Source organism: Podarcis pityusensis (genome assembly GCF_964106645.2).
Source record: "Podarcis pityusensis genome assembly, chromosome: 14".
Taxonomy (NCBI): domain Eukaryota; kingdom Metazoa; phylum Chordata; class Lepidosauria; order Squamata; family Lacertidae; genus Podarcis; species Podarcis pityusensis.
The window spans coordinates 44,559,099-44,584,936 of record NC_138039.1 but is presented as its reverse complement, the minus strand read 5'-3'; the positions used below and the strand labels follow the sequence as shown (position 1 = coordinate 44,584,936).

The 25,838-nt window shown below is 45.4% G+C and overlaps 1 protein-coding gene across 1 annotated transcript; it reads right to left on the bottom strand.

The window, feature by feature from the left end:
* Positions 1 to 3,515: 3,515 nt before the first annotated feature.
* On the bottom strand, positions 3,516 to 25,692 carry SCAMP5 (secretory carrier membrane protein 5). Its single transcript, XM_080980557.1, has 7 exons — positions 25,400 to 25,692; positions 14,186 to 14,252; positions 10,939 to 11,067; positions 9,319 to 9,475; positions 8,405 to 8,506; positions 6,964 to 7,081; positions 3,516 to 6,276 (listed from the first exon to the last, which is right to left on the bottom strand). The coding sequence occupies exons 2-7, from the start codon at positions 14,190 to 14,192 to the stop codon at positions 6,082 to 6,084; spliced, it is 708 nt and encodes a 235-aa protein (XP_080836683.1). The 5' UTR covers positions 14,193 to 14,252; positions 25,400 to 25,692; the 3' UTR covers positions 3,516 to 6,081.
* Positions 25,693 to 25,838: the final 146 nt, after the last annotated feature.

The following is a 25,838-nucleotide window of genomic DNA, read 5'->3' as shown; positions in this document are numbered from 1 at the left end:
TTTGTGAATGCATAAGACATCTATGGCTTACCATAGGTGCTGGGAGATGACAGCAAGCAATGGAACAATATTGCAGGTGATGGGACACCACAAGCAGAAGAGCCCTGCTGGATGAGACCAAAGGCCCATCAAGTCCAGCATCCTGCTCTCACAGCGACAAGGCCAGATGCATATGAAAACCCCACTAGCAAGACATGAATACAACAGAACTCGCTCACTCTTGTTCCCCGGCAACTGTTATTCACAGTTACATTGTCTCTGACACTAGGGGTATCCTTTCTGGTTCAGCTCCATGCACCTCTTCTCCAAACCATCTCAAGGAGGCTTTCCCCAATCCCTGCAAACAGCAAGCTGGCTGGCACAGAGCCCACAGTCATTCCCCACTTGCATGGTCTCCATTTGGAAGAGCCACAGAGAATGAACAAATTCTCTAGCCTAGAATCCCTGAGATGCAGTTCGGGCACAAGATTTATCTGTACTAAAAACGCGCCTGACGTTTTTGGCTTACAACAAAACCTGTGAACAAGGAAGGATAGATGCTAACACACACACACACACACCCTAGAGCTGATATCATTTGGGTCCTGTTATCACCAAGCTGGTCAACCTGGGATGGGACTGTATTACTTCCAGCTGCGGGTGGGATTTCACATGATGGAAAGCCCCTCCATTCAAAAACAACAACATCCCTACATGAAGAAAACTAGCACATCAGGGAGATAAATTCTAGCTTAGCTTTCTCACTGCTTGCTTTCCATGTACAGGGATTTTTTATTTTATTTTTTTAAAGGAGGAACATTTACCTGAAGTACTGTCAGGAAAAAATAAAAAATTGTCCAGTAGAAGAAGAGGAGTTTGGATCTGATATCCCGGCTTTATCACTACCCGAAGGAGTCTCAAAGCGGCTAACATTCTCCTTTCCCTTCCTCCCCCACAACAAACATTTTGTGAGGTGAGTGGGGCTGAGAGACTTCAGAGAAGTATGACTGGCCCAAGGTCACCCAGCAGCTGCATGTGGAGGAGCAGAGACACGAACCTGGTTCACCAGATTAACTACTACACCACACTGGCTCTCACAATTTAATTTAATTTAATTTAATTTATTTATTAAAAGTAGCATATTTAATTATTATTTTTCGACTGCATCAGACCAACACAGCTACCTACCTGAATCTGAAGTACCGTGTTCAGTTCTAGGGACTGCAGAGGATACTGATAAACAGAGCATGTCCAGAGGTGGGCAAGAAAGATGGCTAGAGGCCTGGAGACCAAGTCCTTCAAGGAAAGTTCGAAGGAGTTGGGCATCTCTAGCTGGAGAAGAGACAATTAAGAGGTGATGTGATAGCCATCTTCAAATACTGTGCTGGTTAGAGTATTGGGCTGGGGCCTGGGAGACTAGGGTTCAAATTCCCCACTCAGCCATGAGGTTCACTGAGTGACCTCGGGCCAGTCACAATCTCTCAACCTATCCTACCTCACAGGGTTGTTGTGAGGATTGAAATGGAGAGGGGGAGAACTGTGTGTGCCACCTTGCGCTCCAGAGAGGAAGTGAGATAAAATAATAGAATCACAGAATTGTAAAGTTGGAAGGGGCCACGAGGGTCTTCTAATCCTACCCCCTGCAATGCAGGGATCTTGGGCAAAAGATCCCTGCATTGCAGGGGGTGGAATTAGAAGACCCTCGTGGGGCTCAAACCCACGACCCTGAGAATAAGAGTCTCATGCTCTACCAGCTGAGCTATCCACAATAATAATAATAATGGCAGAGGCCTGAACTAGTTGATTTTGAGGTCCCTTACAACTACCATTCTAGATTCAAGCTTATGAGCCCTTACGTGCAAGCTGAAGTAATACTTCCCCAACACAAATTCACCACTGCAGAGAGAATTGCTCATCATGTATTCCTGAAGGGCATTTTCCCTCTTGGGGATCAAGAGCTACAGATCATCTTTAAACCACATTGTCCCCCCATTCCCTTCACAGACTCGACCAACTTCTCTAATCCCAGAGCTGCAAGGATCATTACAGGGCACTGCCAGGCACACTCAATGGGAAGCAAGTTCCCCCCTTCTTGTTGCTGCATTTGAAAGCAGAGCTCCCTGAATTTCTCAAGTCTGACTCCTCCGACTGATGAGCGAGATGAACAGAGGCCAAGCTGTTCCAACTGATTCCATCTGCTCAGAATGACAAAAGCTGGCTTCCCATCTTTGAGAACAGGCCGGCCTTTGCAGTTTTTAATGAGAGAAACAGGCATGCACTGAGAAGGTGGGTGGACTTCTACAGGGATGCTTAAAAATAGAGTTTAAAAACCCTTGCTGCTTCCCCCCTGCCCCACCAACACATACATTAACCCATTTCACAGAACCAACACAGGAGCAGGGAATATGCTCTTGTGAAGCAGAAGGAGGAAATTGCAGGTGATGGAGGTGAGGGGAGAAAAGGAAGTAAAAAGCTTCAAGAAGGGAGGAAAAGCACACCACCAATCTGAACGAGTTTTGAAAGCATTCTTCTTTGGTGGTCTCTAATCCTACGGGATTAGCCCGCTTTTATTAGATCTAACACAACAGAGGAAGAAGTTGCTGCAGGTAGCCAAAGAGAATGGCTGCCCATTAAGGTGAAAAAATTAAGGTGAAAATAATCTACTCTTGCCAGAAGTCTACATTAAGTTCTGAAGGCAGACAAGACTCTTTTAAGTGTCTCTGATTCAGTGGAACTGCCAATCTTTAATAAACCCTGAATGCACACACACACTTGTGAGGCCAAACAGTAATGATCTAGCAACAGAGAATACAGCAAGATAAGACGCAGGGGCAGAGGAAGGCATAAACATTCTTCACAGCCACTTGAACGCCAGAGAATATCACGTTCTCTTATTCAAAGCACACAACCCCATAAAGCAAACAAACAATAGCCCTGTTCAAGCACCATGGGTACCAACCCACTTAATGAGCAAGGGGGTGAATATGGTGACCCCATCTCCCAACAACTCCATCCTTATCCACTCAGTCCCTACACCCTTCCTGCGTTGACCTGGGAAGACCTGGAGGAGGCAAATGCAAGTAGAAGTCACCCACCAGACCTTTCCAGCTCAACATGCAAAGGTTGGGAACCAAGAGGGCGAGGGGCAGGGTCCACGGGGGGTATCGGGAGCAGGCCTGCACACATGACCCTCTGCCTCCTAGCTGGGTTATATTTCCTGTTCAGGTGTAGCACTGTATTTCACCATGGGAAGGACCATGACTCAGTGGCAGAACACCTGATTTTCATGCAGACGGTCCCAGGTTGAACCCCCAGCATCTCCCAGTAGGGCTGGGAGAGACCCCTAGATGATACCTTGGAGAGTGGGAGTGGCTGGCAGTCAGTGTGGGCTATACTGAGCCAGATGAACCAATGGCCTGACTTGGTATGAACCAGCTTCCTATGTTCTGATGTTGGATATGATGGGGAAGAGGGTGTGTTGGCCAAGGAAACCAGAATGAGTTGCCGTATTATTGGTTATTTTATTTTTACTATGGTAATAAAATTTATATGCTGTCCTTCCTCCATAGATCTCACGGTGAGTTAAAATACAAGATAAAATACAAGATCCATACTCAGATCAAGAAAAAGCATTGGAGGTTGAAGTGAAGGTCTGCTCAGGATACAGTAGAGACTTCCATGTTCCGAAAAGCGCTTGTCCGTGTGTGGTGGCTCTTCACACAAGACAGCCTGTTATAGACAAGCTTCACATTAATTCCTATACAGAAGCATCTTCTGTGCCTGCATGTTTTTTTAAAAAACAAAAATCCATAGAGCAGCCTTGCGGCTCTGTGGAAACACTGATAAAAATCAATGAAAATACAATTACTGGATGCTGGGCCTTCTGGCACCACCAGACAATTCAGAAACATTAGGAATTGTACTACAATGCTTTGGCCAAGGAAAGAAAAAACTCCACTCTTTATATTTAGTTGAGAATTGCCGTGTATTAGTGAGCCAATGGAATTTGGAACGTTGTTCATAGAAGAAGAAGAAGCATTTGGATTTGATATCCCGCTTTATCACTAACCGAAGGAGTTTCAAAGCAGCTAACATTCTCCTTTCCCTTCCTTCCCCACAACAAACACTCTGTGAGGTGAGTGAGGCTGAGAGACTTCAGAGAAGTGTGACTAGCCCAAGGTCACCCAGCAGCTGCATTTGGAGGAGCAGAGATGTGAACCCGGTTCACCAGATTACGAGTCTACCGCTCTTAACCACTACACCACACTGGCTCTCGTAGAATTGTAGAGTTTGAAAGATGCCAAGGGCCCTCTAGTCTAACCCCCTGCAATGTAGGAATCTCAGCTAAAGCATCCATGACTGATGGCCATCCAACCTCTGCCTAAAAACCCCAAGGAAGGAGAGTCCACAACCTCCTGCAGGAGACCTGTCACACAGCTCTTACTGTCAGAAAGTTGTCCTTGATACGTAGTCGGAATTTCCTTTCTTATAGCTTGAATCCAATTGTTTAAGTCCTACCCACCAGAGCAGGAGAAAACAAGCTTGCTCCATCTTCCACGCAATAGTTCTTCAGATATTTGACTATGGCTATCATATCTCCTCTCAGTCTCCGTAAAATTATGAGGTCATGGAACCAATTGCCTGGTTGGGGGGAGGCTCTCGCTGATCAGAGGTCTTCGAGCACAAGTTGAACAACCACCAGTTGGTGATGCTCTACATCTGGGTTTGTGGCATCAAGCAGGGGCTTGAACTATATGGCCCACACAACAGGGGTGGGGAACCTCAGGCCTTTTGGCCCTTCCCCCAGGCAACACCCCTCACTTGACCCTGTTACTTACACACACACACACACACACACACACACACACTCTTTTCATGATTTTGCCTGGCTGGAATGTGTCTTGAACTCTGATTGAACTCTTGCTTGTCTAGATGGAAGGCAGAGAGAAACTAGCCTGCTGTACAAAAGTAACACAGGCGTTCATAGCTCCACTTGGTTTTGCCTCTGGCCCTGCACACCACCAGCACATGGCCCTTGAAAGCTTGTCCAGAAGGGAACAAGATCCTCTCCATGATTCTAGATATGGGGCTTCTGGGGTTGGGGGCATGTTTGGAATGTGGTTCATACTGAACACAGAGGTCTGCTCCAGTTCAAACAGGGCAGCTCTACAGCACTGCTCACAACTTTGTTTTTTAAGCCACGCACTAGCACTGCCTTCCTATCGATACATCGGAAGAGTAAATGGACCTGTTTATAATACCACACGTTAAGGTAAGTGGTAACCTCTGGTGGATCAGCATGGAATGAAAAGGTTGAGCTCTGGTTTTGAGAGTGGAGAGAGAGTGTGAAAAAGAGCAGGGTTTTAACGCTAATAAGCCAGCAATGCCCTACGTCATAAACATGCAGCCCCCCCAGGTTTTGGATTACTACGCCCATCATCTCTGACCATGCTGGCCAGGGCTGATGGGAGTTGGAGACCATAACACCCAAAGGGTCACAGGCTCCCTAACCCTGTTCTATACAGTATAAGTTGCAAATAGCTGAGACAGAATGAACCCGACAAAGTTCTTGCAGCCGGCAGCTATTGTGAACTGGGTTATTCATGAAACCCCCAGAGTGTCCCTTTAGCAGCTCTTGAATGTTTGGGCTCTCCACGCTCACCCCGGCTGATGCAGCTATAATATCATCTACCAACACAGTAAAATTTAAAAACCACCACTGTACATTGTTTCACAAAAGGGGAAGGGAGACCAGCACACACATGTACAGTCACTACAGCACGACACAATAGTCCTGCATGTCAACGCAACAGCTTCTTCAGATTGGGGGGAGTGGGAGAGAGAGAACAAATTATCTCCAAGGACAATTATCCTAGAACAAAGTCAAAGGGTGGAGGAAGAATAACAATTTTGACATGCCTCCATCCCATCAAGGAGGCTATTATACAGCCCGCCCTGCGCCAACCCTTCTATACAGTGGAATTTACATACACAGAGAAACACACACGCTCTCCTCCAGTTCTTCCTGCCCACTTCAAGTCACAACCCTCTCAGGTTCACATCTCACTCGGGAAGTTCTAGTTGGGTGGGGAAGGTCACACCTCACATGTCATTGGGGTAGTTATAGTTAGGAGTGGCCGAATACTGCGTCTCGTGGGGCATCATGGCTCCCTGGGCAGCACCGACCGCCACGTTCTGAGCTGCCTGCTGCACGTGGGGGTTCTTCCAGGCTCCCGTCGTCCATTCCTCTTGTGCTTTGCTGATACTCCCACCGCTTCCCCGGTAAAATTTATGGACCTGGAGTGGGGTGAAAGTAAAACAGGGTCGTTCATCACCTTTTTCAGTTTAGTCTTGGAAGGACAAACAAAGGAGCCAAACTCATGGTCGTTTCTTGGGAAAATCATGTAGCCATCAAACATCAGAAGAGCTCTGCTGGATCAGGCCAAGGGCCCATCTAGTCAGCATCCTGCTTTCACCAGACGCCCATGGGAAGCCTGCAAGCAGGACCTGAGTGCAACAGCACTCTCCCCACTTCTGAATCCAAGTAACTAGTATTCTGAGTACCCATTGATAAGCCTTTATTCTCCATGAAACTGTATAATACTCTTTTAATTCAAGTTGGTGATCATCCGTAGTTTAACTGTGCACCATGTGAAGAAGTTCTTTCTTTTCTCTGTCCTGAATCTTGCTAGTGGCTGCCCAAGATTCTCCAAGTACATGGACAGATACTTCTGAGGCACACATTAAATATATAGGTGTGAGGTGCACACAGAAAAAAAATGTAAGAAGCAGCTTCTTGGTGACTGGTATATGCCAATCAAAATCCATGCACACTGCACGTCACTTGTGTGAACACAGTCATGTCAACTCTGGCCCTTGGAAACAGAAGGATCAGCCAGCAGGAGTCTCCTGGGCATTCTCAGCCAATAGAGTGTGAGATATATCTATGTAGCATCCCCATGCAAAACCTTTCCCACGTCTTACCATACTGAGGGCAATGAAGGAGAAGACAGACATGGCTGTGAACATGATGGTGGGGATGAGCATCACGACAGCTGACCCCACGTTCGTCCCAAAGAAAGATATTGCTGCAATCCAGCCACTGCAGAGAAACAATGAGAGTGAGAGGAAACATTGTGAGGAAGCTATGGTGCTGCTACTGCCACCACTCAGAACCACTCCTTTGAGTCATAACCTGGAGAAAGGTCATAGTGCAGCGGCAGAGAGCCTGCTTTGCATGCAGAAGGTCCCAGGATCCAAGCTCAGAAGGTGGCCTCTGGGTCGTTATATTAATTATATTTGCCTTATAGGATTTCTCAGCTAAGGTCAGTTATTGAGCCAGGCTTGATGGGTAGTTAATATTTTCAGATTCTTGTTGGAGCCCTTTAAGATGAGTTGACCAATCCAGAACAGTGGAAGGAGGAGGAATGGCCTCATTTAGAATTAACTCATTCAGCTCCCTCTTACCCCCCTCCTTTTGGAGAAAATAATGTGTGATTTTGCTCTGTCTCCTTTGGGGTTCTGGGGAGCTGATTAACGAATCTGGCATGATTCCCAGAACTTTGCAGTTCTTTCTAGTAAGTACCATAATAATTATGATTATTCTTCGGCAGTTTGCAGAAATCAATTATCTCCATACGTGGTGGCCTTGAATTTATGAGTCCGGCGTCAGTGCCATCCAGCAGAAGGGAGCATTTTGGAGACTCTCTGCAGCTGCCACCTGGGCTCGCTCGTCAACAGTTCTGATAATCAATATGTTTCTCTTCCTTAATTTATAACTAGTACAGTGGTACCTCGGGTTAAGAACTTAATTCGTTCCGGAGGTCCGTTCTTAACCTGAAGCACCACTTTAGCTAATGGGGCCTCCCACTGCCACCGTCGCGCAATTTCTGTTCTCATCCTGAAGCAAAGTTCTTAACCCGAGGTACTTGGCGGGTTAGCGGAGTCTGTAACCTGAAGTGTCTGTAACCCAAGGTACCACTGTATCTTGTAAACTTTGGCTCAACCTTGCGTTTGGCACTGCCTAGCAAAGTGCTCCAGTTTCATGCAGCCTCACAGTTTAGGGGAGTTAGAACAATAAAACAATGGGATAAAACAATAAATTAAAACAACAAAACGAAGCACTAAAAGGTGTTAAGAAATAAAATGGAAGAGAGGATAAAAACAAATGCTATGGGTTGGTTATAGAGCAGAAACTTGCCTTAGAGCTCAAAACCCTGCTTCAAGCATTTGGCAGCCATCTTCCCCTCTCCTACACAGCAGGTATGAAGTGGAAGGATAAAAAGGGCATTCAATCCCCAGCATCTCCAGCTAACGAGATCACAGGGCAGTTCCCTATCCCTGATCTAGGCCATACAGTTAATTGCCTAAATATTTATTTTAAGTGGGTGGCTGCTCTTGTTAACCCCTCAGATGTCCAGCTTACCAGACTCCCCAGCCGGGGATCCCAACTGCCTGGATGATGCTGATCACCAGCTGAGCCATGAAGGTGAAGAAGAAAGCCATGAAGCTGAAGGAGCTGTCTGTCCTACAAAAGAAAAGAGCCCATCATTGTTGCTTTCTCCACTGACAACCAGTCCAACCACTAGGCAGGTCTCCCACCAGCAGTCAAGACTTAAAAGGAAAGAGAGAGTGCTCTCCCATCCTTTGAAAAGAAACCTGTCACCAAACAAGATGATCCACTTAGGATGAAAGCAGCCTCCAGGAAAAGACAGCAGGGAAAGCACCTATTTATTGATGGCTGAACAGAGAAAGGATGACCAAGCTAGCATTAATTTGCAGTGCTAATTTTAAAAAGCTTTCCCCCATTTCTGCATGCCTAAGAACACTGAACACACACTGAAGATGACTAGGACTGCTTGGAAAGGGAGAGGACATTCTGCCACAATGCCTTTCCTTATAGTGATAGTGATCAGACACATGGCTTAAAGTCATGGGCGGGGGCAAGGATGGATAAGAGAAGGAAGGGTGATGTGATTCGCAGGTGAGAACAGGAGAAGCAGAAATGTGTGGTAGAAGCTGGAGACCACCACGGGTTAGAACATCTGCACACAGGGGAATAAAACAGGAACTAAGGAATGGGTGGATATGGAGGGGCTACTGAACGCAGCAGCAAAGGGATGGGAAATCTGTGGCCTTCCAGATGTTGCCAGACTATAATGCCCATCATCCCACACTGTTGATCAGGCTAGCTGGGGCTGATGGGAGTTGGGAGTCCAACAGCAAGTGGAAGCCATGGATTCCCCATCTGTGCAGTAGGACCTAGCTAAAAGAACTGAGGAGCACACTGGGGTGGGGCTGGAGAATGAGAGAGAGAGAGAAGCTGTGCCTATCACTTACTTGAAGGCTTTGTAAATGGGTCTAAACCAGCAGACATAGGAGCAAGGCGTAAAGAGAATGAGCCAGAGAATTGCCAGTCCAAAGTTAACTGCTCCACCACCTCCGATCATCCACGCAAGGCAACCAATCAGATTCACTGCCAAGGTGATGCTATTCACTGCAAACACATTTATCGAAAGAGACACACAGAGAGAGGAGCAAAAGTAGCAGATCACACAGCAAGAGCTGGACAAGCTGAGAATGGGAAAGATAAACGAGTTCAGAGCTTCAATGAAGAATAATAAGTGCCGCCTCCACAATTTTCTAAGGGTGTTTCCAGACCATAGCTATTTTCAGGTATGATTCAACCACATGCTGGCAAATTCAGGTTATGCAATTAAAGCTGAGTTAGAGGCCTTGCCCAACAAACCCACTTCTCCAAAATGACAGGAACCTAGCCTCCCAAATCTTTTACAAACAAATCAGTATGAATGTTCTATAAACACACATTGTCTGGAAGTGCCCCTAGTCAGGCTTCTCACATTCCCTTTGGGAAAGGCAAGGAGGAGAGACAAAGGAGTAGAACAACAAAAAGGAACCAAATAAATCTACCCTCTTAACAGTCAACAACTACCTACAGTGTTGTTGTTTTAAACTGTTTTTATTAAATATTTTGAGACTACACTGACGACTGAGTTGGCCCTTATGGAAACAGAAACCAGGAACAAAGACGAAGGCTGGGACTGGAAAACTGTTTCACGCTGGCCAAAACCTTTTGTCCAGATCTGAAGAATTAATACTCTATCTGGACATGGTTCCACACATATGTCTACAAATAGTAACCTAGGATTGCCATATTTAAAAAGGTGTAAATCCAGACACAAAAGTTGTTTCCTCGGCCCAGTATACCTGAAGGAGCATCTCCACCCCCAATCGTTCAGCCCGGACACTGAGGTCCAGCTCTGAGGGCCTTCTGGAGGTTCCCTCACTGAGAGAAGTGAAGTTACAGGGAACCAGACAGAGGGCCTGCTCGGTAGTGGCGCCCGCCCTGTGGAACACTCTTCCATCAGATGTCAAGGAAATAAACAACTATCTGACTTTTAGAAGACATCTGAAGGCAGCCCTATTTAGGGAAGTTTTTAATGTCTGATGTCCCTTTTCTTCAGCCATTGTGACCCTTTTCTTAAATAGCAATTAGAAAACAAAATGGCAGACAGACTATTGACACCACATCAGGCCAGTGCTTAAAATCTTGCAGACTGCCCATATGTTACCAGGCCAAGGTCAAGTTCTTGTCTTAATTTACAAAACCTTTAACAACTTGAGTCCAGGATGCCTTTATGACCACCTGATGCCTTCGATATCCAGGATCTTTCAGGGTATATCTGTTGGAGGTCCCCCAAGGCTAAGATTGGCAGCTCATATCTGCCAGGAGCCCCACATTCCGCATTGTGAGCCTAATTCTGCCTCTCTGGCCAAAAAAATTCTATCAATATTGAAAATAAATTAAAATTTTAAATTCAGATTTGTGGAAAGGGAAATGAAAGAGTGGGTCCCTTACTGCTTCTGGTCCATGCTTCCCCACTTACACCCACTGGAATGTTGGCTTGCCCTTTTAACCCTCCAACCTCCACAACTTACACATCCAGAGGTAGTAAAGACGTTTGACTGTGGTTCGGTGTAGGGGTGGGATTTCCTCATCAAAATCCTGGTAAAAGCACGGTTTCAATGGGATGAAATGAGGGAGAGGAGGGAAATTGTTCATTCTTTCTGCAAGAAAAACAGAAGGCAAGTTATTTCTTTTCCATTTCCCTTCACAAGTAATATTCAATATTCAAGCAGGGCTGTTTCCGAATGGTTCAACACTTTTGAACACAATGATTGTATACAAAAGCTAGGCACAAAACCATGGCTTGCACTAACCACATTAAACAGCAATGGCTTAGCAAAAACAAATCACAGTATTGCCATTATGTTTCAACCCAGCAAATATCTCTGCCACTCTTGTAACAACCCTACTGTGAAAATACTATAGGCAAGGGATGGGCATTCTGTGGCTTCCCATACGTTGCTGAACTAGCGTTCACATGGTCCTTGGCCACACTCTAATAGGTGTTGGAGTCCAACAATATATAGAGTGCCAAGTTCCCAACCCCTGTTATAAGCAAAAAGCAGAGAAAGAACAGCTTGCCTTGAGTCACTCAGTGATTTCGTATGTTCAGACTGAGGGACTTCCTGGTGTACAGCTGAGACTCTTGATCATTACAGCATTGCAACTTTCAACTAGCCATATTGCAGATCCTCTGAACTTACTTTGCCATGAGAATGTGAGTGCAAATGTACAGTAGTTTGAAATGTGGTTCAGACTACATTTTCTAAAAAAGAACTCCCCATTCTGCTCCCAAGAACAGTTCCATTAATAATTTAAATACTTCTCTTTTGGTCTGTCCATCATCCCCAATGCACACTTTACATACAGATAAAGTTAGCAGCCTCCTATGCACCTGTTCTGTGACAAAGATAACACAGAAGCTGATGCCCCAGACAGTGGGGGAGCAGAGAGAAGAGGACATTCTAACAAACTATTACTGGTTGCGATGACTAAATTAATTATTCAGAATCCCCAGACAATGAGCTGTGCATCTTATTTGTGACAATTTGCTTGAGGTGAACAGGAGCAGTTCAATATGCAATCCTAAGAACATTTGCCTGGAGGTGAACCTGTGGAAAGAGGATTTATTCCTAAGAAGGGCCTGCCCAAGACAATTTAGCACTTTAGATATAAAATCTAAATGGCACTGTTTCATGCCATCACCTCCCAGCAGTAAAAATCCAATAATAAATTAAATGAATGAAAATGATATCCCAGGTCTGAGTCAACAGCCCTTCTGCCTAATGGCAGATTTGGCTTAACTTCCAAGAAAATACATTTATGATCAACAGCATAACATATTGATTAGAGGGTAGGGAGGGCAGAGAAATGACAGAGGTCTATAGAACTATGTACAGCGAGAGGAACTGTTTCTCCCTCTCTTGGTGCTCTGGGGTTCGTGGGACTGATAACAGCCACAATAATATAAAAGGCTCATTTGGGTGACTTTCAGGTCAAGGGAGAAGGGCGACTGACATACAGAAAAGGGACCACTAGCATTCCAATGATGAGTGCCATTAAGAAGTCTGGAAGCCTTCCTTATGAAATAAAAATCCAGAGTGTATAATTGAGCTGATTTCCATCTACATCAAGGGTGGGGAACCTCTGGTTCACAGGCTACGCCCCCTGGTACACCTGCCAGGGGTACCAGTTTGGCCTCTTCCCCCCTCCACACCTGACATTATAGGTGATGTTAGGTGTGGGACTGGTATTCATATGGCTTCAAATGAACAGTTGGGAGCTGAAAATGAACTCCTGGTGGTTCCTTTCCTAGAGCAAGGCATGCTTCCACTGCCCACGAATGGAGGAAGGAGGAGGAAGTGATTTCCACTGAAACACTTGCTAATATAGATAGGCCTTTCTTGTCCATTTTAACAGCATTCTCAATGGAAACTGCTTTCTGCTCCTGAAGCAAGGTTCAACACAGGGCTATTTGAAAGCCCTTTTGCAAGCAGCCCTTGCTGTAACTCTACATCACTGAGGAATTGTGGGTGACTTCTGCCATAGACCATTCTACATATCAGTGACAGCCAATGTAGAATCCCCCAGATGTCCTTGGCCTCCAGCTCCCATCAGTCCCAGCTAACATGGTCAATGGCCAGGGATGATGGGGAGTCAACAACAATGGGAAGCGACCACATTGGCTATCCCTGGCATATACTCATGGCAATCTCCTTCTCTGAGTGTGGACTCTTGTACAGTCAGAACAGCACCATCTACACACAAGAGAGAGGCATCAGCAGACTCAGTGGAACCCCAAGGTGTGTGGAAGGACAAACACACACACAAATCTACAAGAGAAGAAAGATGTTGGGGGAAGAGTCCCACAAGCATGCTCTGTGGGAATGGAGTGTTGGCTGACTGCTGTAGTGGGGCAGAGGAAGAGGGAAATTGAATATCCTGAAAGAAGGCATGGCCAGCTGGCTGCCTTGAACAACAGGATTCAAGACTGCAACAAAATCTGTGTTTCCTGAAATTAACCAAATAAGAGCACAAAACCTATTACCAGTGCCCTACCTGACACTGCTAAGTATTTAGGGCAACCAGAACAAATATAGTCAAAGAAAAGTTGGCTTTTTAATGGCTGCGACACTATTAATCTCTAAATACTGGAAATATCTGAAGGGCCTCTCTATAGAGGCTTAGTATGAAAAGCTATTAGTATTGGCAATTTCAGAGAAGATTATCACTTAAATATGATTATTTGGAGGACAAATCAAAAAAGCCAAATTTTGCACCATTTGGTCAGGCTTCACTGATTATTTAGCAAAATTGGACGATCCTAGTGGAATACTAGGATGGTTTGCATTCATATGGGGCCAATAATCTCCACTACTTATTCTTTTCAAAGTCCAGATACCTTTGATGGGTACAAGAAGTTGTGACTGGAGATTTCTGTGAAGCAACAGATGGGCATCTCTAGACTGGTTCCACTTGTCGCTGTCTGTCTTTGGCCATTGGCAGACCACTGACAGATCAACACTGTGAATTGCTATGAAAGTGGGAGCTCTGTCCATCAAAAGTTGTCGCTGTGTCAAACACAGGCATCTCAGGAGTACTGATCTTGTCATTAAGTCTTGACTCACTTCAGCCTCCCAGTTCAGGCTGGAACATAGGAATATACAAACTACTGTTCCAGGATAAAAAGTGTTGATAGAATCAGGCCTTGCTCAGAGCATCAATTCCTCACACAATGAAAGCTTTTCCTCACACAAGGAAATCTTACTGTCATCTTACCTCCCATGATGTCGCTCAGTCTTTATTCCACAGATAGACAGAAGAACTTGTCACACCACCAATAAAGCTGAAAGAAATCAGGGAACAGTTATGTGGATAGCATCATTATATAGTTTTGCCACCAGATGACACTGAACTTATTTGTATCTGATTGGAGCCAGGCACTTCCTGCTTGTTTGAGAGAAACAATCAAGTACTGGGCTAGCTTTATGAATTGTGTGTGCTCCCAAGACTTCAATGACAACAGATATGATGTTAAAGGAAGAGACTAGGGATAAACATGTCTTTGACATGCAAGGCTTTCCACTTCTGATAGACCAGGCCTAATTGTGCAATTTGCTTCCTTTGCTGGCTCAAAATCCAAGGGAACATTTGCAGTGGCTTGGCACAACTCGAAACAAAAGCATCACCACCTCAGTAAACTTAAGATCAATGTAAATCAGGGTGGGGGACTTTTTTCCAGCTGAGAGCCACGTTACCTTCTGGGCAAGCTTCTTAGAGGCACAGGCCAGTGGTGGACAGGGCCAGACACAAATGTGGGTGGAGAAATGAATGCAAAGTTTATAGTTTGTACACACACTCCTCTCTAGTCTCCAGACAAACAAGAGACATTATTCCAAGGACATATTCCAACCATGCAAAACCACTTGGGGGGCAAAGGAGGGCCATTAAGGGGTACAGCATGGAGAGAATTCCCAGGGAACCAGATATAGAAGCCTGGAAGGCCACATTTATTTCCAAACCATTATATAAAGAGTAAGGCCTTCTTAGCTATTTTAAGCTTGATGTATTTGCCGCCCTGGGCTCCTTTGGGAGAAACAGGCAGGGGGAATATACATTTAACAGTACAATAATAATTGTGCTCATCTTCCTATTCTTTCCCAGTCAATTAGAATTCCTTTCCTAAGTAGATAAATTGGAAATGCACAAGATCTGACTAGCAACTGACAGGCAAAGCTGTTAGAGGCATCCATAGCCAGCGTCCAGCAGAAGCCTGTGTTGCTAAACAAACCGGCTTTAGCCTAAGAAGTTAAAAAAGGTTCTACAATGTAGGACAGACATACTTAGCCTCTGGCTCTTCCTGAGTAACCTATGAGTGACCTACATTGACCCACACTACTCTCTAATCCACAGAAGCAGACCTGGACAGGAAGAGCCAGAATAGATCTACAAGGACAGCCAGCTTGACTGTAGTGGCACTACAGTCCCAGACTTTGGCTCATGTTTTCTGAAGGATGTATCCAAAAAATCCAAGCTTCTGCCTTATGACATCAAGATGAAAATACAGCAGAATGCATTGTTCCTCATAGGGGATTATCTCCCTGTTTTCTTGCATTGATTAGGTATTGGTTTGATGCATTCCCAAGGACTTAAAGCAGGTGACTCTATAGCTGCATAAACACCATATACTTAAAGCATGTGGCTTCCTCCAGAGAATACTGGGAACTGTAGTTTACCCACACAGAGCCACAATGCCTAGCACTTCCTGAACAAACTACAGTTCCCAGGATTCTTTGTTGGAACTATTGTATGTGCTTTCAATGTATGGTGCACAGACACACCTATGCTAAGCTTAGAGTCTTCTGCACAAGGTCTGCACAAACCAGGATTGCAAACCATGGTTTGAATACTCTTTGCAATCCTATTGTTTCATTTGATTCCACTGATACCTTGTCTTTCTTCCAAGGAGCTCAAGGAGGTTACACAGCACTTTCTCCTTCTACAGTGGTACCTCGGGTTAAGTACTTAATTCGTTCCGGAGGTCCGTTCTTAACCTGAAACTGTTCTTAACCTGAAGCACCACTTTAACCAATGGGGCCTCCTGCTGCTGCCGTGCCACCGGAGCACGATTTCTGTTCTCATCCTGAAGCAAAGTTCTTAACCCAAGGTACTATTTCTGGGTTAGCAGAGTCTGTAACCTGAAGCGTATGTAACCTGAGGTACCACTGTATCTGTATTCTGACAACAACCCTGTGAGGTAAGCTAGGCTTAAAGACTGGCCAAAGGTTACCCCAAACAGCTTCATGGCTAATCAGTTCATGGACATGGTGATAGCTCAGCTCCCACCTCCAATTCTGTGTAGGGGCCCTCTGTGTCTTGCAGAAAAATTGAGGTGCTGTGACCCCTAAAAGTCCCAGATTGGCCTCCACTGTCTTACTGCCCAATGACCCAGCTTGCTCCTCTGTAACATGTGCTTTGGGGAGTGCCAGGTCCTCCTCTGAAGAGGATTCGTCCAGTAGGCCGCATGACAGTTAACAGTAACTTAAGAGGTACACAAATCAATGCCCTTTTGAAAGGTTCGATCCACTATCTTGATTCAAAATAGCATTCAATAGTATTGAAATATACACAAAAAAACCTGCCCCTTGATCTCAGGAACCATCATGCCAAGTTTGGTGTCTACACCTCAAGAGGTGTCTGAATGTATAGAGAATAGACAGAGGGGCAAACAGCAATTTTCCAAAATATACACCAGAAGAAAAGAAGATACTGTGGGAGAGAGGGGGATGACAGAACCAAAATATGCAAATCCTGTATTTTTTCCATGTATAAGACTTCAAATTAAGGGGACTCCAAATTAAGAAAACACCCCTCAGCACTACCCGTGTATAAGACGAGCCCCAATTTTAAACCTAATTGTTTGGCAAAAAAACCCCTAGTCTTATACACGGAAAAATATGGTACTTATATGTGCTTATCCCATACTAAATGTTTTCAGAACTGGTTCTCAGATTTGAACTTATACATTACATTGATTAGCATGAAAAACCATCTACAGATCTTTCCGAGAACTAATGTTTCCGTTTCATTTATTTACTTAAATGTTTTAATGTCACACCCTACTTTGCAATTAACACTTAAAAACTAATGACAACCATATTAAAGCTAGCACAAAACAATAAGCGAAAACAAAAACAAAATTAGCATTAAGTGGCTTTTGACAAAAGCCAAAGCAAATAAGGTGCCTTCTCTTGGTGCCGAAAGGATGTTAAATTCAGTGCCAGGGAAGCATTCTTGGGGAGAGTGTTCCATAAATGCAACAAGGGAGGCTGTCCCAACCTGATACCAGCCCAATGTTTTGGACTAGAACCCAAGAGATGTGTCTTTTCTGAAAAATGTCAAAGTTGCATAGGGGAATTTTCAGTTTGCAGGAAATGATTCTGAGCAGGGGTGGGGAACGGAATCTGACCAGTGGGGCAGATCCCCAGGCCACCTTTAGCAGATGGATTGGGCTGCAGCCCTGTCAATCACCTCCAATCATCTTATTAGGTGACAACTTTAGAGGGACTCACTAACCAACTGATTGGACCCCTTTGAAGATGGGCTAATCAACTTATTTGGGTTGAGAGAATGCATTCAGTGAGGCTTGCTATAACCCCCAAGCAGCTGATTGGCAGTTATGGTATGCCCTTTTAATGTCAGTTTACAGGGGTGATTTGTATCAAAATGTTCTTGCAAATGGACATTTTTCCTCCCCAAATTGGCAGTTTTGTCATGTGCTGAGCAGCACCAAGAGCAACTCCCATCAACTGTGCTAGAAAGTTCCCAGTAGGAAACTCCCTAGTGCAGCCAATCCCAGCAGGTCTCACAGATCAGTGCTGTCAGTGAGTGCCACTCACCAAGAAATGGAATACAGGTGTTAAATCGATTCAAAACAAGACATGATCAGGAGGAAAGTTTAAGTTCCCAATTGCTCATTTGCAGCCAAATATTTACTTGCCCCACACCTGGCATCACATATGTAAGGTGTGGGGCAGGTGAGTGTGGTTGGGGGAAAATGGCCTGGGGGACCCAACTGTGACCTTTGCTGGGCCTAATTAAGCCAATAGCTTGGAGGTTCCTCACTGGTGGATGAAGGAATGATTTAATCTAGCATGTTTATTCAAACTGCATTTAATAAACAAAGCTAAACACTTTGAAACTGCCAGGTTTGTCTAATGAGGTATTTTCACTTAGACTCCATTCACTGTTACTAATAAACTTAGGAAATGGGATATTTCCCAAGGAAAAAGAAAGCACTGTGAAATTTTCTTCCCCGCATCACTACAGTGGTACCTTGGGTTACATATGCTTCAGGTTATATACGCTTCAGGTTACAGACTCCGCTAACCCAGAAATAGTACCTCAGGTTAAGAACTTTGCTTCAGGATGAGAACAGAAATCGTGCTCCAGTGGCACGGCAGCAGCAGGAGGCCCCATTAGCTAAAGTGGTGCTTCAGGTTAAGAACAGTTTCAGGTTAAGAACAGACCTCCAGAACGAATTAAGTACTTAACCCGAGGTACCCCTGTATTTGAACCCATCCCTTGTGACCATTAGCCCTGTTTGCTGCAACTGATGGGCGCAGGAATCCAACAACATATAGAGGACATCAGGTTGGGAAAGGCTGGAATAAATATCAAGCCTTGGGCAAATGGGCATTTTCAGAATCTTAAAATGTGAACAGGCTGCATAGGAAAGCTGCCATATAACGAATCAGTGTCAGGATCCTATCCCAAAACATGTTGGCAATGACTCTTACTTGTAGGTGAGGAAGAGATAACTTCCCAGGCTAATAGTGGTAAAGGCTCAGTAGGAAGCAGGGGGTCCAGAGGTCAAGGTTCCAAGATGCACAAACAAGGCAAGTGGTTCATAACCAAATGGAAATTACACAGATATCCCAAGAGTTGACACATCCCTTGTGTCAAGTTATTAAAGAAAGGATGGGGTGAGCTCACTCAGGGGGGACTCTTGTCATACGAGACTGCTGAGTGTGCACGTATCTGTTCTGAGTGGGTGCATCTAATCCCACTAAGGAAGGGGGTGCCTGGTTCTTGACAACAAAACTGTCTCCTGCCCCTCTGCCTCCAACTCTGAAATCAGCTCTGGCCATAACAACAAGAGGAACAGCCATTTTAGATCTGGTCCTAACCAATGTTGATGACCTGGTTAGTGGGGTAGAAGTGGAAGGATCATTAGGCGCGAGTGATCATGCTCTTCTGAAGTTTACTATACAGCGGAAAGGAGCAGCCAAGCATACTAGGACTCAATTTCTTGACTTTAAGAAAGCCGACTTCATAAAACTTAGGGAAGTGCTGGGTGAGATCCCATGGACAGTAATACTAAAAGGAAAGGGAGTTCATGATGGCTGGGAGTTTGTTAAGAGGGAGATACTAAAAGCACAACGTCAGGCAATACCAATGAGACGGAAACATGGAAGGTGCCTAAAGAAGCCAGGGTGGCTATCTAAAGAACTTTTAACTGAGTTAAGATTAAAAAAGGATGTGTACAAAAAATGGAAAAGGGGGGAAACCACCAAAGAGGAATTCAAACAAATAGCCAGCACGTGTAGACACAAAGTCAGAAAAGCTAAAGCACAGAATGAACTCAGGCTTGCTAGAGAGGTTAAAAGCAACAAAAAAGGCTTTTATGGGTATGTTCGTAGCAAAAGGAAGAACAAAGAAACAGTGGGGTCACTCAGAGGAGAAGATGGTGAAATGCAAACAGGGGACACAGAAAGGGCTGAACTCCTCAATGCCTTCTTTGCCTCAGTCTTCTCCGATAAAGAAAACAATGCCCGACCTGAAGAATTTGGAGCAAATGATTCAGCAAAGGAAACACAGCCCAGAATAACTAAGGAGATAGTACAAGAATACTTGGCTAGTTTAGATGTATTCAAGTCTCCAGGGCCAGATGAACTGCATCCAAGAGTATTAAAAGAACTGGCAGATGTGATCTCAGAACCACTGGCAGTCATCTTTGAGAATTCCTGGAGAACAGGCGAAGTCCCGGCAGACTGGAGGAAGGCAAATGTTGTCCCTATTTTCAAAAAGGGGAAAAGAGAGGACCCAAATAATTACCGCCCAGTCAGTCTGACATCAATACCAGGGAAGATTCTGGAGCAGATCATTAAGCAAACAGTCTGTGAGCACCTAGAAAGGAATGCTGTGATCACCAATAGTCAGCATGGATTTCTGAAAAATAAGTCATGTCAGACTAACCTGATCTCGTTTTTTGACAGAATTACAAGCCTGGTAGATGAAGGGAACGCAGTGGATGTAGCCTACCTTGATTTCAGCAAGGCATTTGACAAGGTGCCCCATGATATTCTTGTAAAGAAGCTGGTAAAATGCGGTCTTGACTATGCTACCATTCAGTGGATTTGTAACTGGCTGACTGACCGAACCCAAAGGGTGCTCATCAATGGTTCCTCTTCATCCTGGAGAAGAGTGACTAGTGGGGTGCCACAGGGTTCTGTCTTGGGCCCGGTCTTATTCAACATCTTTATCAACGACTTGGATGATGGACTCAAGGGCATCCTGATCAAATTTGCAGATGACACCAAACTGGGAGGGGTGGCTAACACCCCAGAGGACAGGATCACACTTCAAAACGACCTTGACAGATTAGAGAACTGGGCAAAAACAAACAAGATGAATTTTAACAGGGAGAAATGTAAAGTATTGCACTTGGGCAAAAAAAAGGAGAGGCACAAATACAAGATGGGGGACACCTGGCTTGAGAGCAGTACATGTGAAAAGGATCTAGGAGTCTTGGTTGACCACAAACTTGACATGAGCCAACAGTGTGACGCGGCAGCCATAAAAGCCAATGCAATTCTGGGCTGCATCAATAGGAGTATAGTATCTAGATCAAGGGAAGTAATAGTGCCACTGTATTCTGCTCTGGTCAGACCTCACCTGGAGCACTGTGTCCAGTTCTGGGCACCACAGTTCAAGAAGGACACTGACAAACTGGAACGTGTCCAGAGGAGGGCAACCAAAATGGTCAAAGGCCTGGAAACGATGCCTTATGAGGAACGGCTAAGGGAGCTGGGCATGTTTAGCCTGGAGAAGAGGAGGTTAAGGGGTGATATGATAGCCATGTTCAAATATATAAAAGGATGTCACATAGAGGAGGGAGAAAGGTTGTTTTCTGCTGCTCCAGAGAAGCGGACACGGAGCAATGAATCCAAACTACAAGAAAGAAGATTCCACCTGAACATTAGGAAGAACTTCCTGACAGTAAGAGCTGTTCGACAGTGGAATTTGCTGCCAAGGAGTGTGGTGGAGTCTCCTTCTTTGGAGGTCTTTAAGCAGAGGCTTGACAACCATATGTCAGGAGTGCTCTGATGGTGTTTCCTGTTTGGCAGGGGGTTGGACTCGATGGCCCTTGTGGTCTCTTCCAACTCTATGATTCTATGATTCTATGAGTCATAAGAAGCTGCTTTATAGTGAGTCAGGCCAATTGGTCCATCTAGCTCAGTATTGGCTCTCCAGGGTTTCAGGTAAGGAATCTTTCCCAGCCCGACTTAGAGATGCTGGGGATTGATTGAACCTGGGATCTCCTGCATGCAAGACAGGTGACTACATCCCTTTCCGAAGGAAGTTTCTCCTGGAATTTAACAAAAGTTGGCTTCCCTGCAATTTCCACTCATTAATTTTATGGATGTTATGGAACGAGAGTAAAGTTTTCTCTTTCTTTCCCCACACCACCTCACCACCATGGTCATATTCCACTTAATATTCTTTCTCTTTAAGCTGGAAAGTCTCAACTTGCCTAACTGGAAACATGTTCTGCCATCTTAATCATTTGGATTGTGATTTCTGCACCTCTTCCAGCTCTACAATAGCTACAGCATAGAAACCTCCATATACATTCGCCACCACTCGAAAGTGTAAGACAATAATCTGCAAATGCCCACAAATTCTGCTGTTCTCATATTACAGGTGACAGCAGCCTCTCTGCTTCCAGCCAGGTCACTGGATTGGGAACAGAGGAAGCTGCATTGAACTATCAGTCCACTGATCCACTTAGCTCAGTACTGTCCATCCTGATGGTGGCTCTCCAGGGTTCAGACAGCAGTCTTTCATGGACCTATCCAGAGATGCCAGGGATTGAACCTCAGGTCATCTAAATGCTCTATGAAGAAGCTATGGCGCTTTGCCTGAGATGGTGCCACCAAGGAAGGACTTTGGTGCAGAAACACGTCCAGGGCCTGTCCAACAGAATAAGCGAGGAGGGTGCAAATGCAGCAGAACTGGTTTACTGTATTTTGAAATAAGTGAAGTAATACATATTGCCACTTAAAGAGCACCCACCCACACCTCATAAGTCCATTAAGTCTAGGGTCTAAAATGCCAGCTGCACCACTGGGAGTAGACCCTATTTTGAGTAATGTGAAGGAACACCAGGTAGCCTTGTGTCAGAGAAATAATAAGAAAAGGCATTTCATTTTCCAGCTGAGAAAGACAGACTCTGCTGCTACCTAATTTCCAAATGCAATACCCCTAGGCTGGGTTTCAAACTGATTGATGCACACTCAACTGCCGTTCATCTCAGGAGGACAAGTAAACATGCAAAGGATTGGACTGAAGAGCTTGTGCATATTTTAGGACTTCAGTCCAACCTAAGCAGATATTTCAGCATTGGTTGGACCCAACATTTTTGACCTTATAAATAATAGAAGCCCCATCTTCATGCAAAACATTATCTGCCATTTGCAGATGAATGGAGCCTGAACATCTACCCTAAGGAGTTTATGGTTGTTTCTCTCTCTGAGGGTTGCTCTCTGCTTATTACTGTCTCTCTTTCGAATGCAAATAAATGCCCATACTTCTGGGAGATGAAATCTAGTTATAAAATAATACCATTTTTGTTTTCTTTCTACATATACACAAGTACATTGATCCTCAAGTCAATTTTTGAAGTCCCCAGGAATCAATTGTTTATATTTTGTGAGAATGGGTCCATCTGAATGACTTTCCCAAAGAAAACATCACCCTACACTAACCTTCCCCAACCTGGTGCCCTGCAAATGTTGCTTGGTTGGGAATGGGAGCTATAAGCATAGACCATGCCTAGAAAGTACGGAGATGTAAGTGCAGGTCAGCCTTGTGTTAGAAGTGCCAATGCTTGATTCAGCATAAGGCAGCTACCTAGGTTTGTTGACCTGTACTAACTGGTATGTTCAAGTCCCCCGTTCTGTACTAAATAACACTGTTAGACAGTTATATCATTATTTTTATTTATTTATTTCATAAATTTTGTACACCACTTGATTGTGACAAACCAAACAAGTCTCAAAGTGGTTTACAAAAAGATAAAAACAAGAAAATCAAGGGGTGAAATACAATACTATAAACAGACAGAAAGTTAAAATACCGGTACTAAAACAAATCAAAATTCACATAAGCATTTCTAAGCATCTGGATAGGCTTGCTTTGAACAACAATATGTTTAGGTTAGCCACACATCCTAGGCCTCTGTTAGCAAAACGGAAGAATCAGCTTGAAAGAAATGAACCTCATACTTGAGCAGCCGCATCATAAAGGTGACGAGATTATGTATCAAGTCCCTGGCTTTGGATGCATTTGCAGCCAAGATTCCAAGCGAGAAATGATGCATAAGAGAAGGTCAACACAGGCTGTGTACACACCAGACCTTTAAATCACATCCAAAGCACACACATCACAAAGAATCCTGAGAACTGTAGTTTGTTAAGGGTGCTAGGAATTGTAGCACAGTGAAGGGTAAACTACAATCCCCAGGATTCCTGAGGACAGGAGATGTGCTTTGAATGTACTTTAAAGGTATGGTGCAGGATGCTGCCTTATACTGAGGGCTCATCCTGACTTCCTTTTGCACTGTGCTTTCCAGGAACAGGTCCATGCTTTAAAGCTCTGTATCCGGCCAGGGTTTTTTTTTTGTCCCAACACTTTCCCCAGGGAACCTCACATTCTACCACTGAATCAGACCAAATGGCAATCCACAGAAAATTTGACTGCTGTTTGCTTCAATTCAGTGCCAAAATGTGAATTTTCCCAAGGAAAACGCCAGGACAAAAAAATACCACTTGGACACGAAGCTTTAAAGTCCAGACCTGTGCCTGGAAACACAGCACAAAAGGGAGTCTGGGTGAGCCCTGAGTCAACCATTGGTCCACCCAGCTCCATACTGCCTATGAGAATGGGAGAGGTTCTCCAAGGTTTCAGGCAGGGATGTCTCCTTGACCTACCTGGAGATGCCAGGGGCTGAACCTGCGAATTTCTGCATGCAAAGCTGAAGCTCTACCACTGAGCTGTGACCCTGGATAATACAGAATCTAGGTGATCTTATCCAACTTCCTGCTCAGTTAAAGAATCCAGAGCTGAAGCATCTCCAACAGATGGCTGTTCTGCCTCTGCTTGAAGACCTCCAGCCATGGAGAACACACCTGCCCAGGTCATTGCTTTCATTGGTCAACTGCTCTTACCATCAAGAAGTTCCTCCTAATGTTCAACCAAAATCATTAGATCACACACACACACACACACACACTTACTAAGGCCTTCTTAATGCATATAACTCCTCCCCAACACAAACCTGCCCTTAAACTCTCTGACAGCGCCATCCTATTATCTACCTATTGAAAGTAAATCTTGCTTATTTCTGTGGCGTTAACTGGCAGTCAATTGGTTTTGACATAGTGGAGATGTAACCCACAAAATTTGGAATGTTCAGGGTTAACCGTGGAAGAGGACAACTGCCTTAGGGAAGATGCTGATTGGATGGAGTTCAGCAAAGCCCTTGGTTCTACAACACCATAGCTGAGGTCACTCTGAAAACACATTTTGTCTCTGTTGGAATATCTTTGCACACTCATGCACTCATTGAAGGAGGGATGGGAAGAGAAGGAACTTACCGTTTTACATAAATATAACCCGTATAGAGAACAGTTTACACACACTAACCACAGGCACACATCTACCGGAAGGCCTCAAAATGCAGGAACCCGCGCTCCCCACCAGCACCATCAATGTCAACAGCTTGCGGATGGAACCTGCACAGTCTTTTGCCTCTAATCCCTTTTTGCACGGCGCTCCTGTTGGGGGAGGGAGCGGGGTCCAGTGCATGCATCTTGCAACGGTTCGGAGAGAAAAGGGAAAGCCAAAAGGTAGCTCCCCTGATCCACGGTCCCCCCCCCTTTTTTTTTGCAAGGGTGGAGTGCGGGGAATGAGGGGAAGAGACGCGCCGGGGAAAGGCTCCATTGCACGTACCCTCTCCAGGAAATCGCACTGAAGGCCACATTGCTCGGCCCCGGGGAAAGATAAGCACAACCCCGTCCCCATGTCCCCGAAGGCACCACGCTAACATAGCGCGGGGAGGGCAGCGGACTGGAAGGAGGAGGCCTCTTTGCCCGGGCGTCCAACGGGCGAGGCCTCCGCCCTTCTCCATCCCCCGCTTTTAGGACTCACCGCTTCGCTGCCCCGGTCCTCGGGCCCCGCCGAACGTCTCCCCCGGATCCTGACCCGCAGCGCCCACCGGCGCCTCCTGCTGCAGCGGCCGCAGCTCTCGCGAGGCTCCTCCGATCCTCCTTCTCCTCCCCCCGCCCCGCACGCACCCAGGGCTGGGTGGCTCCGGCGGATGAGAGAGGGGCGGGGCGGGGCGGAGGCGGAGATGCTGCCGCTGTCCCCGGTGCTGAAACGTCTCTGGGTGCGGCGAGCAGCCGGAGAGGAGGAGCCAGGATGCAAGGCGGAGGAGATGCGAGGCTGCTGGTGCCTACAGTACCAGGAGGAGGACTTCAGGGCCTGCTCAGCGGAATGAGCAAGCCCCCTCCAAGCAGAAGGGCTGGCTTAGCGCATTCTGACGTGCACATTTATTTATAAAACCATGCCCTCTCGTAAAATATCAGGG

Bases quoted from the DNA above. Each gene is read 5' to 3' on its own strand.
- SCAMP5 (XM_080980557.1), bottom strand. The intron at 9,476-10,938 runs GTAAGTTGTGGA...ATGTGTTTGCAG, and splicing joins TCTTTACTACCTCTGGATGT to TGAATAGCATCACCTTGGCA. The intron at 8,507-9,318 runs GTAAGTGATAGG...TTTCTTTTGTAG, and splicing joins CCCATTTACAAAGCCTTCAA to GACAGACAGCTCCTTCAGCT.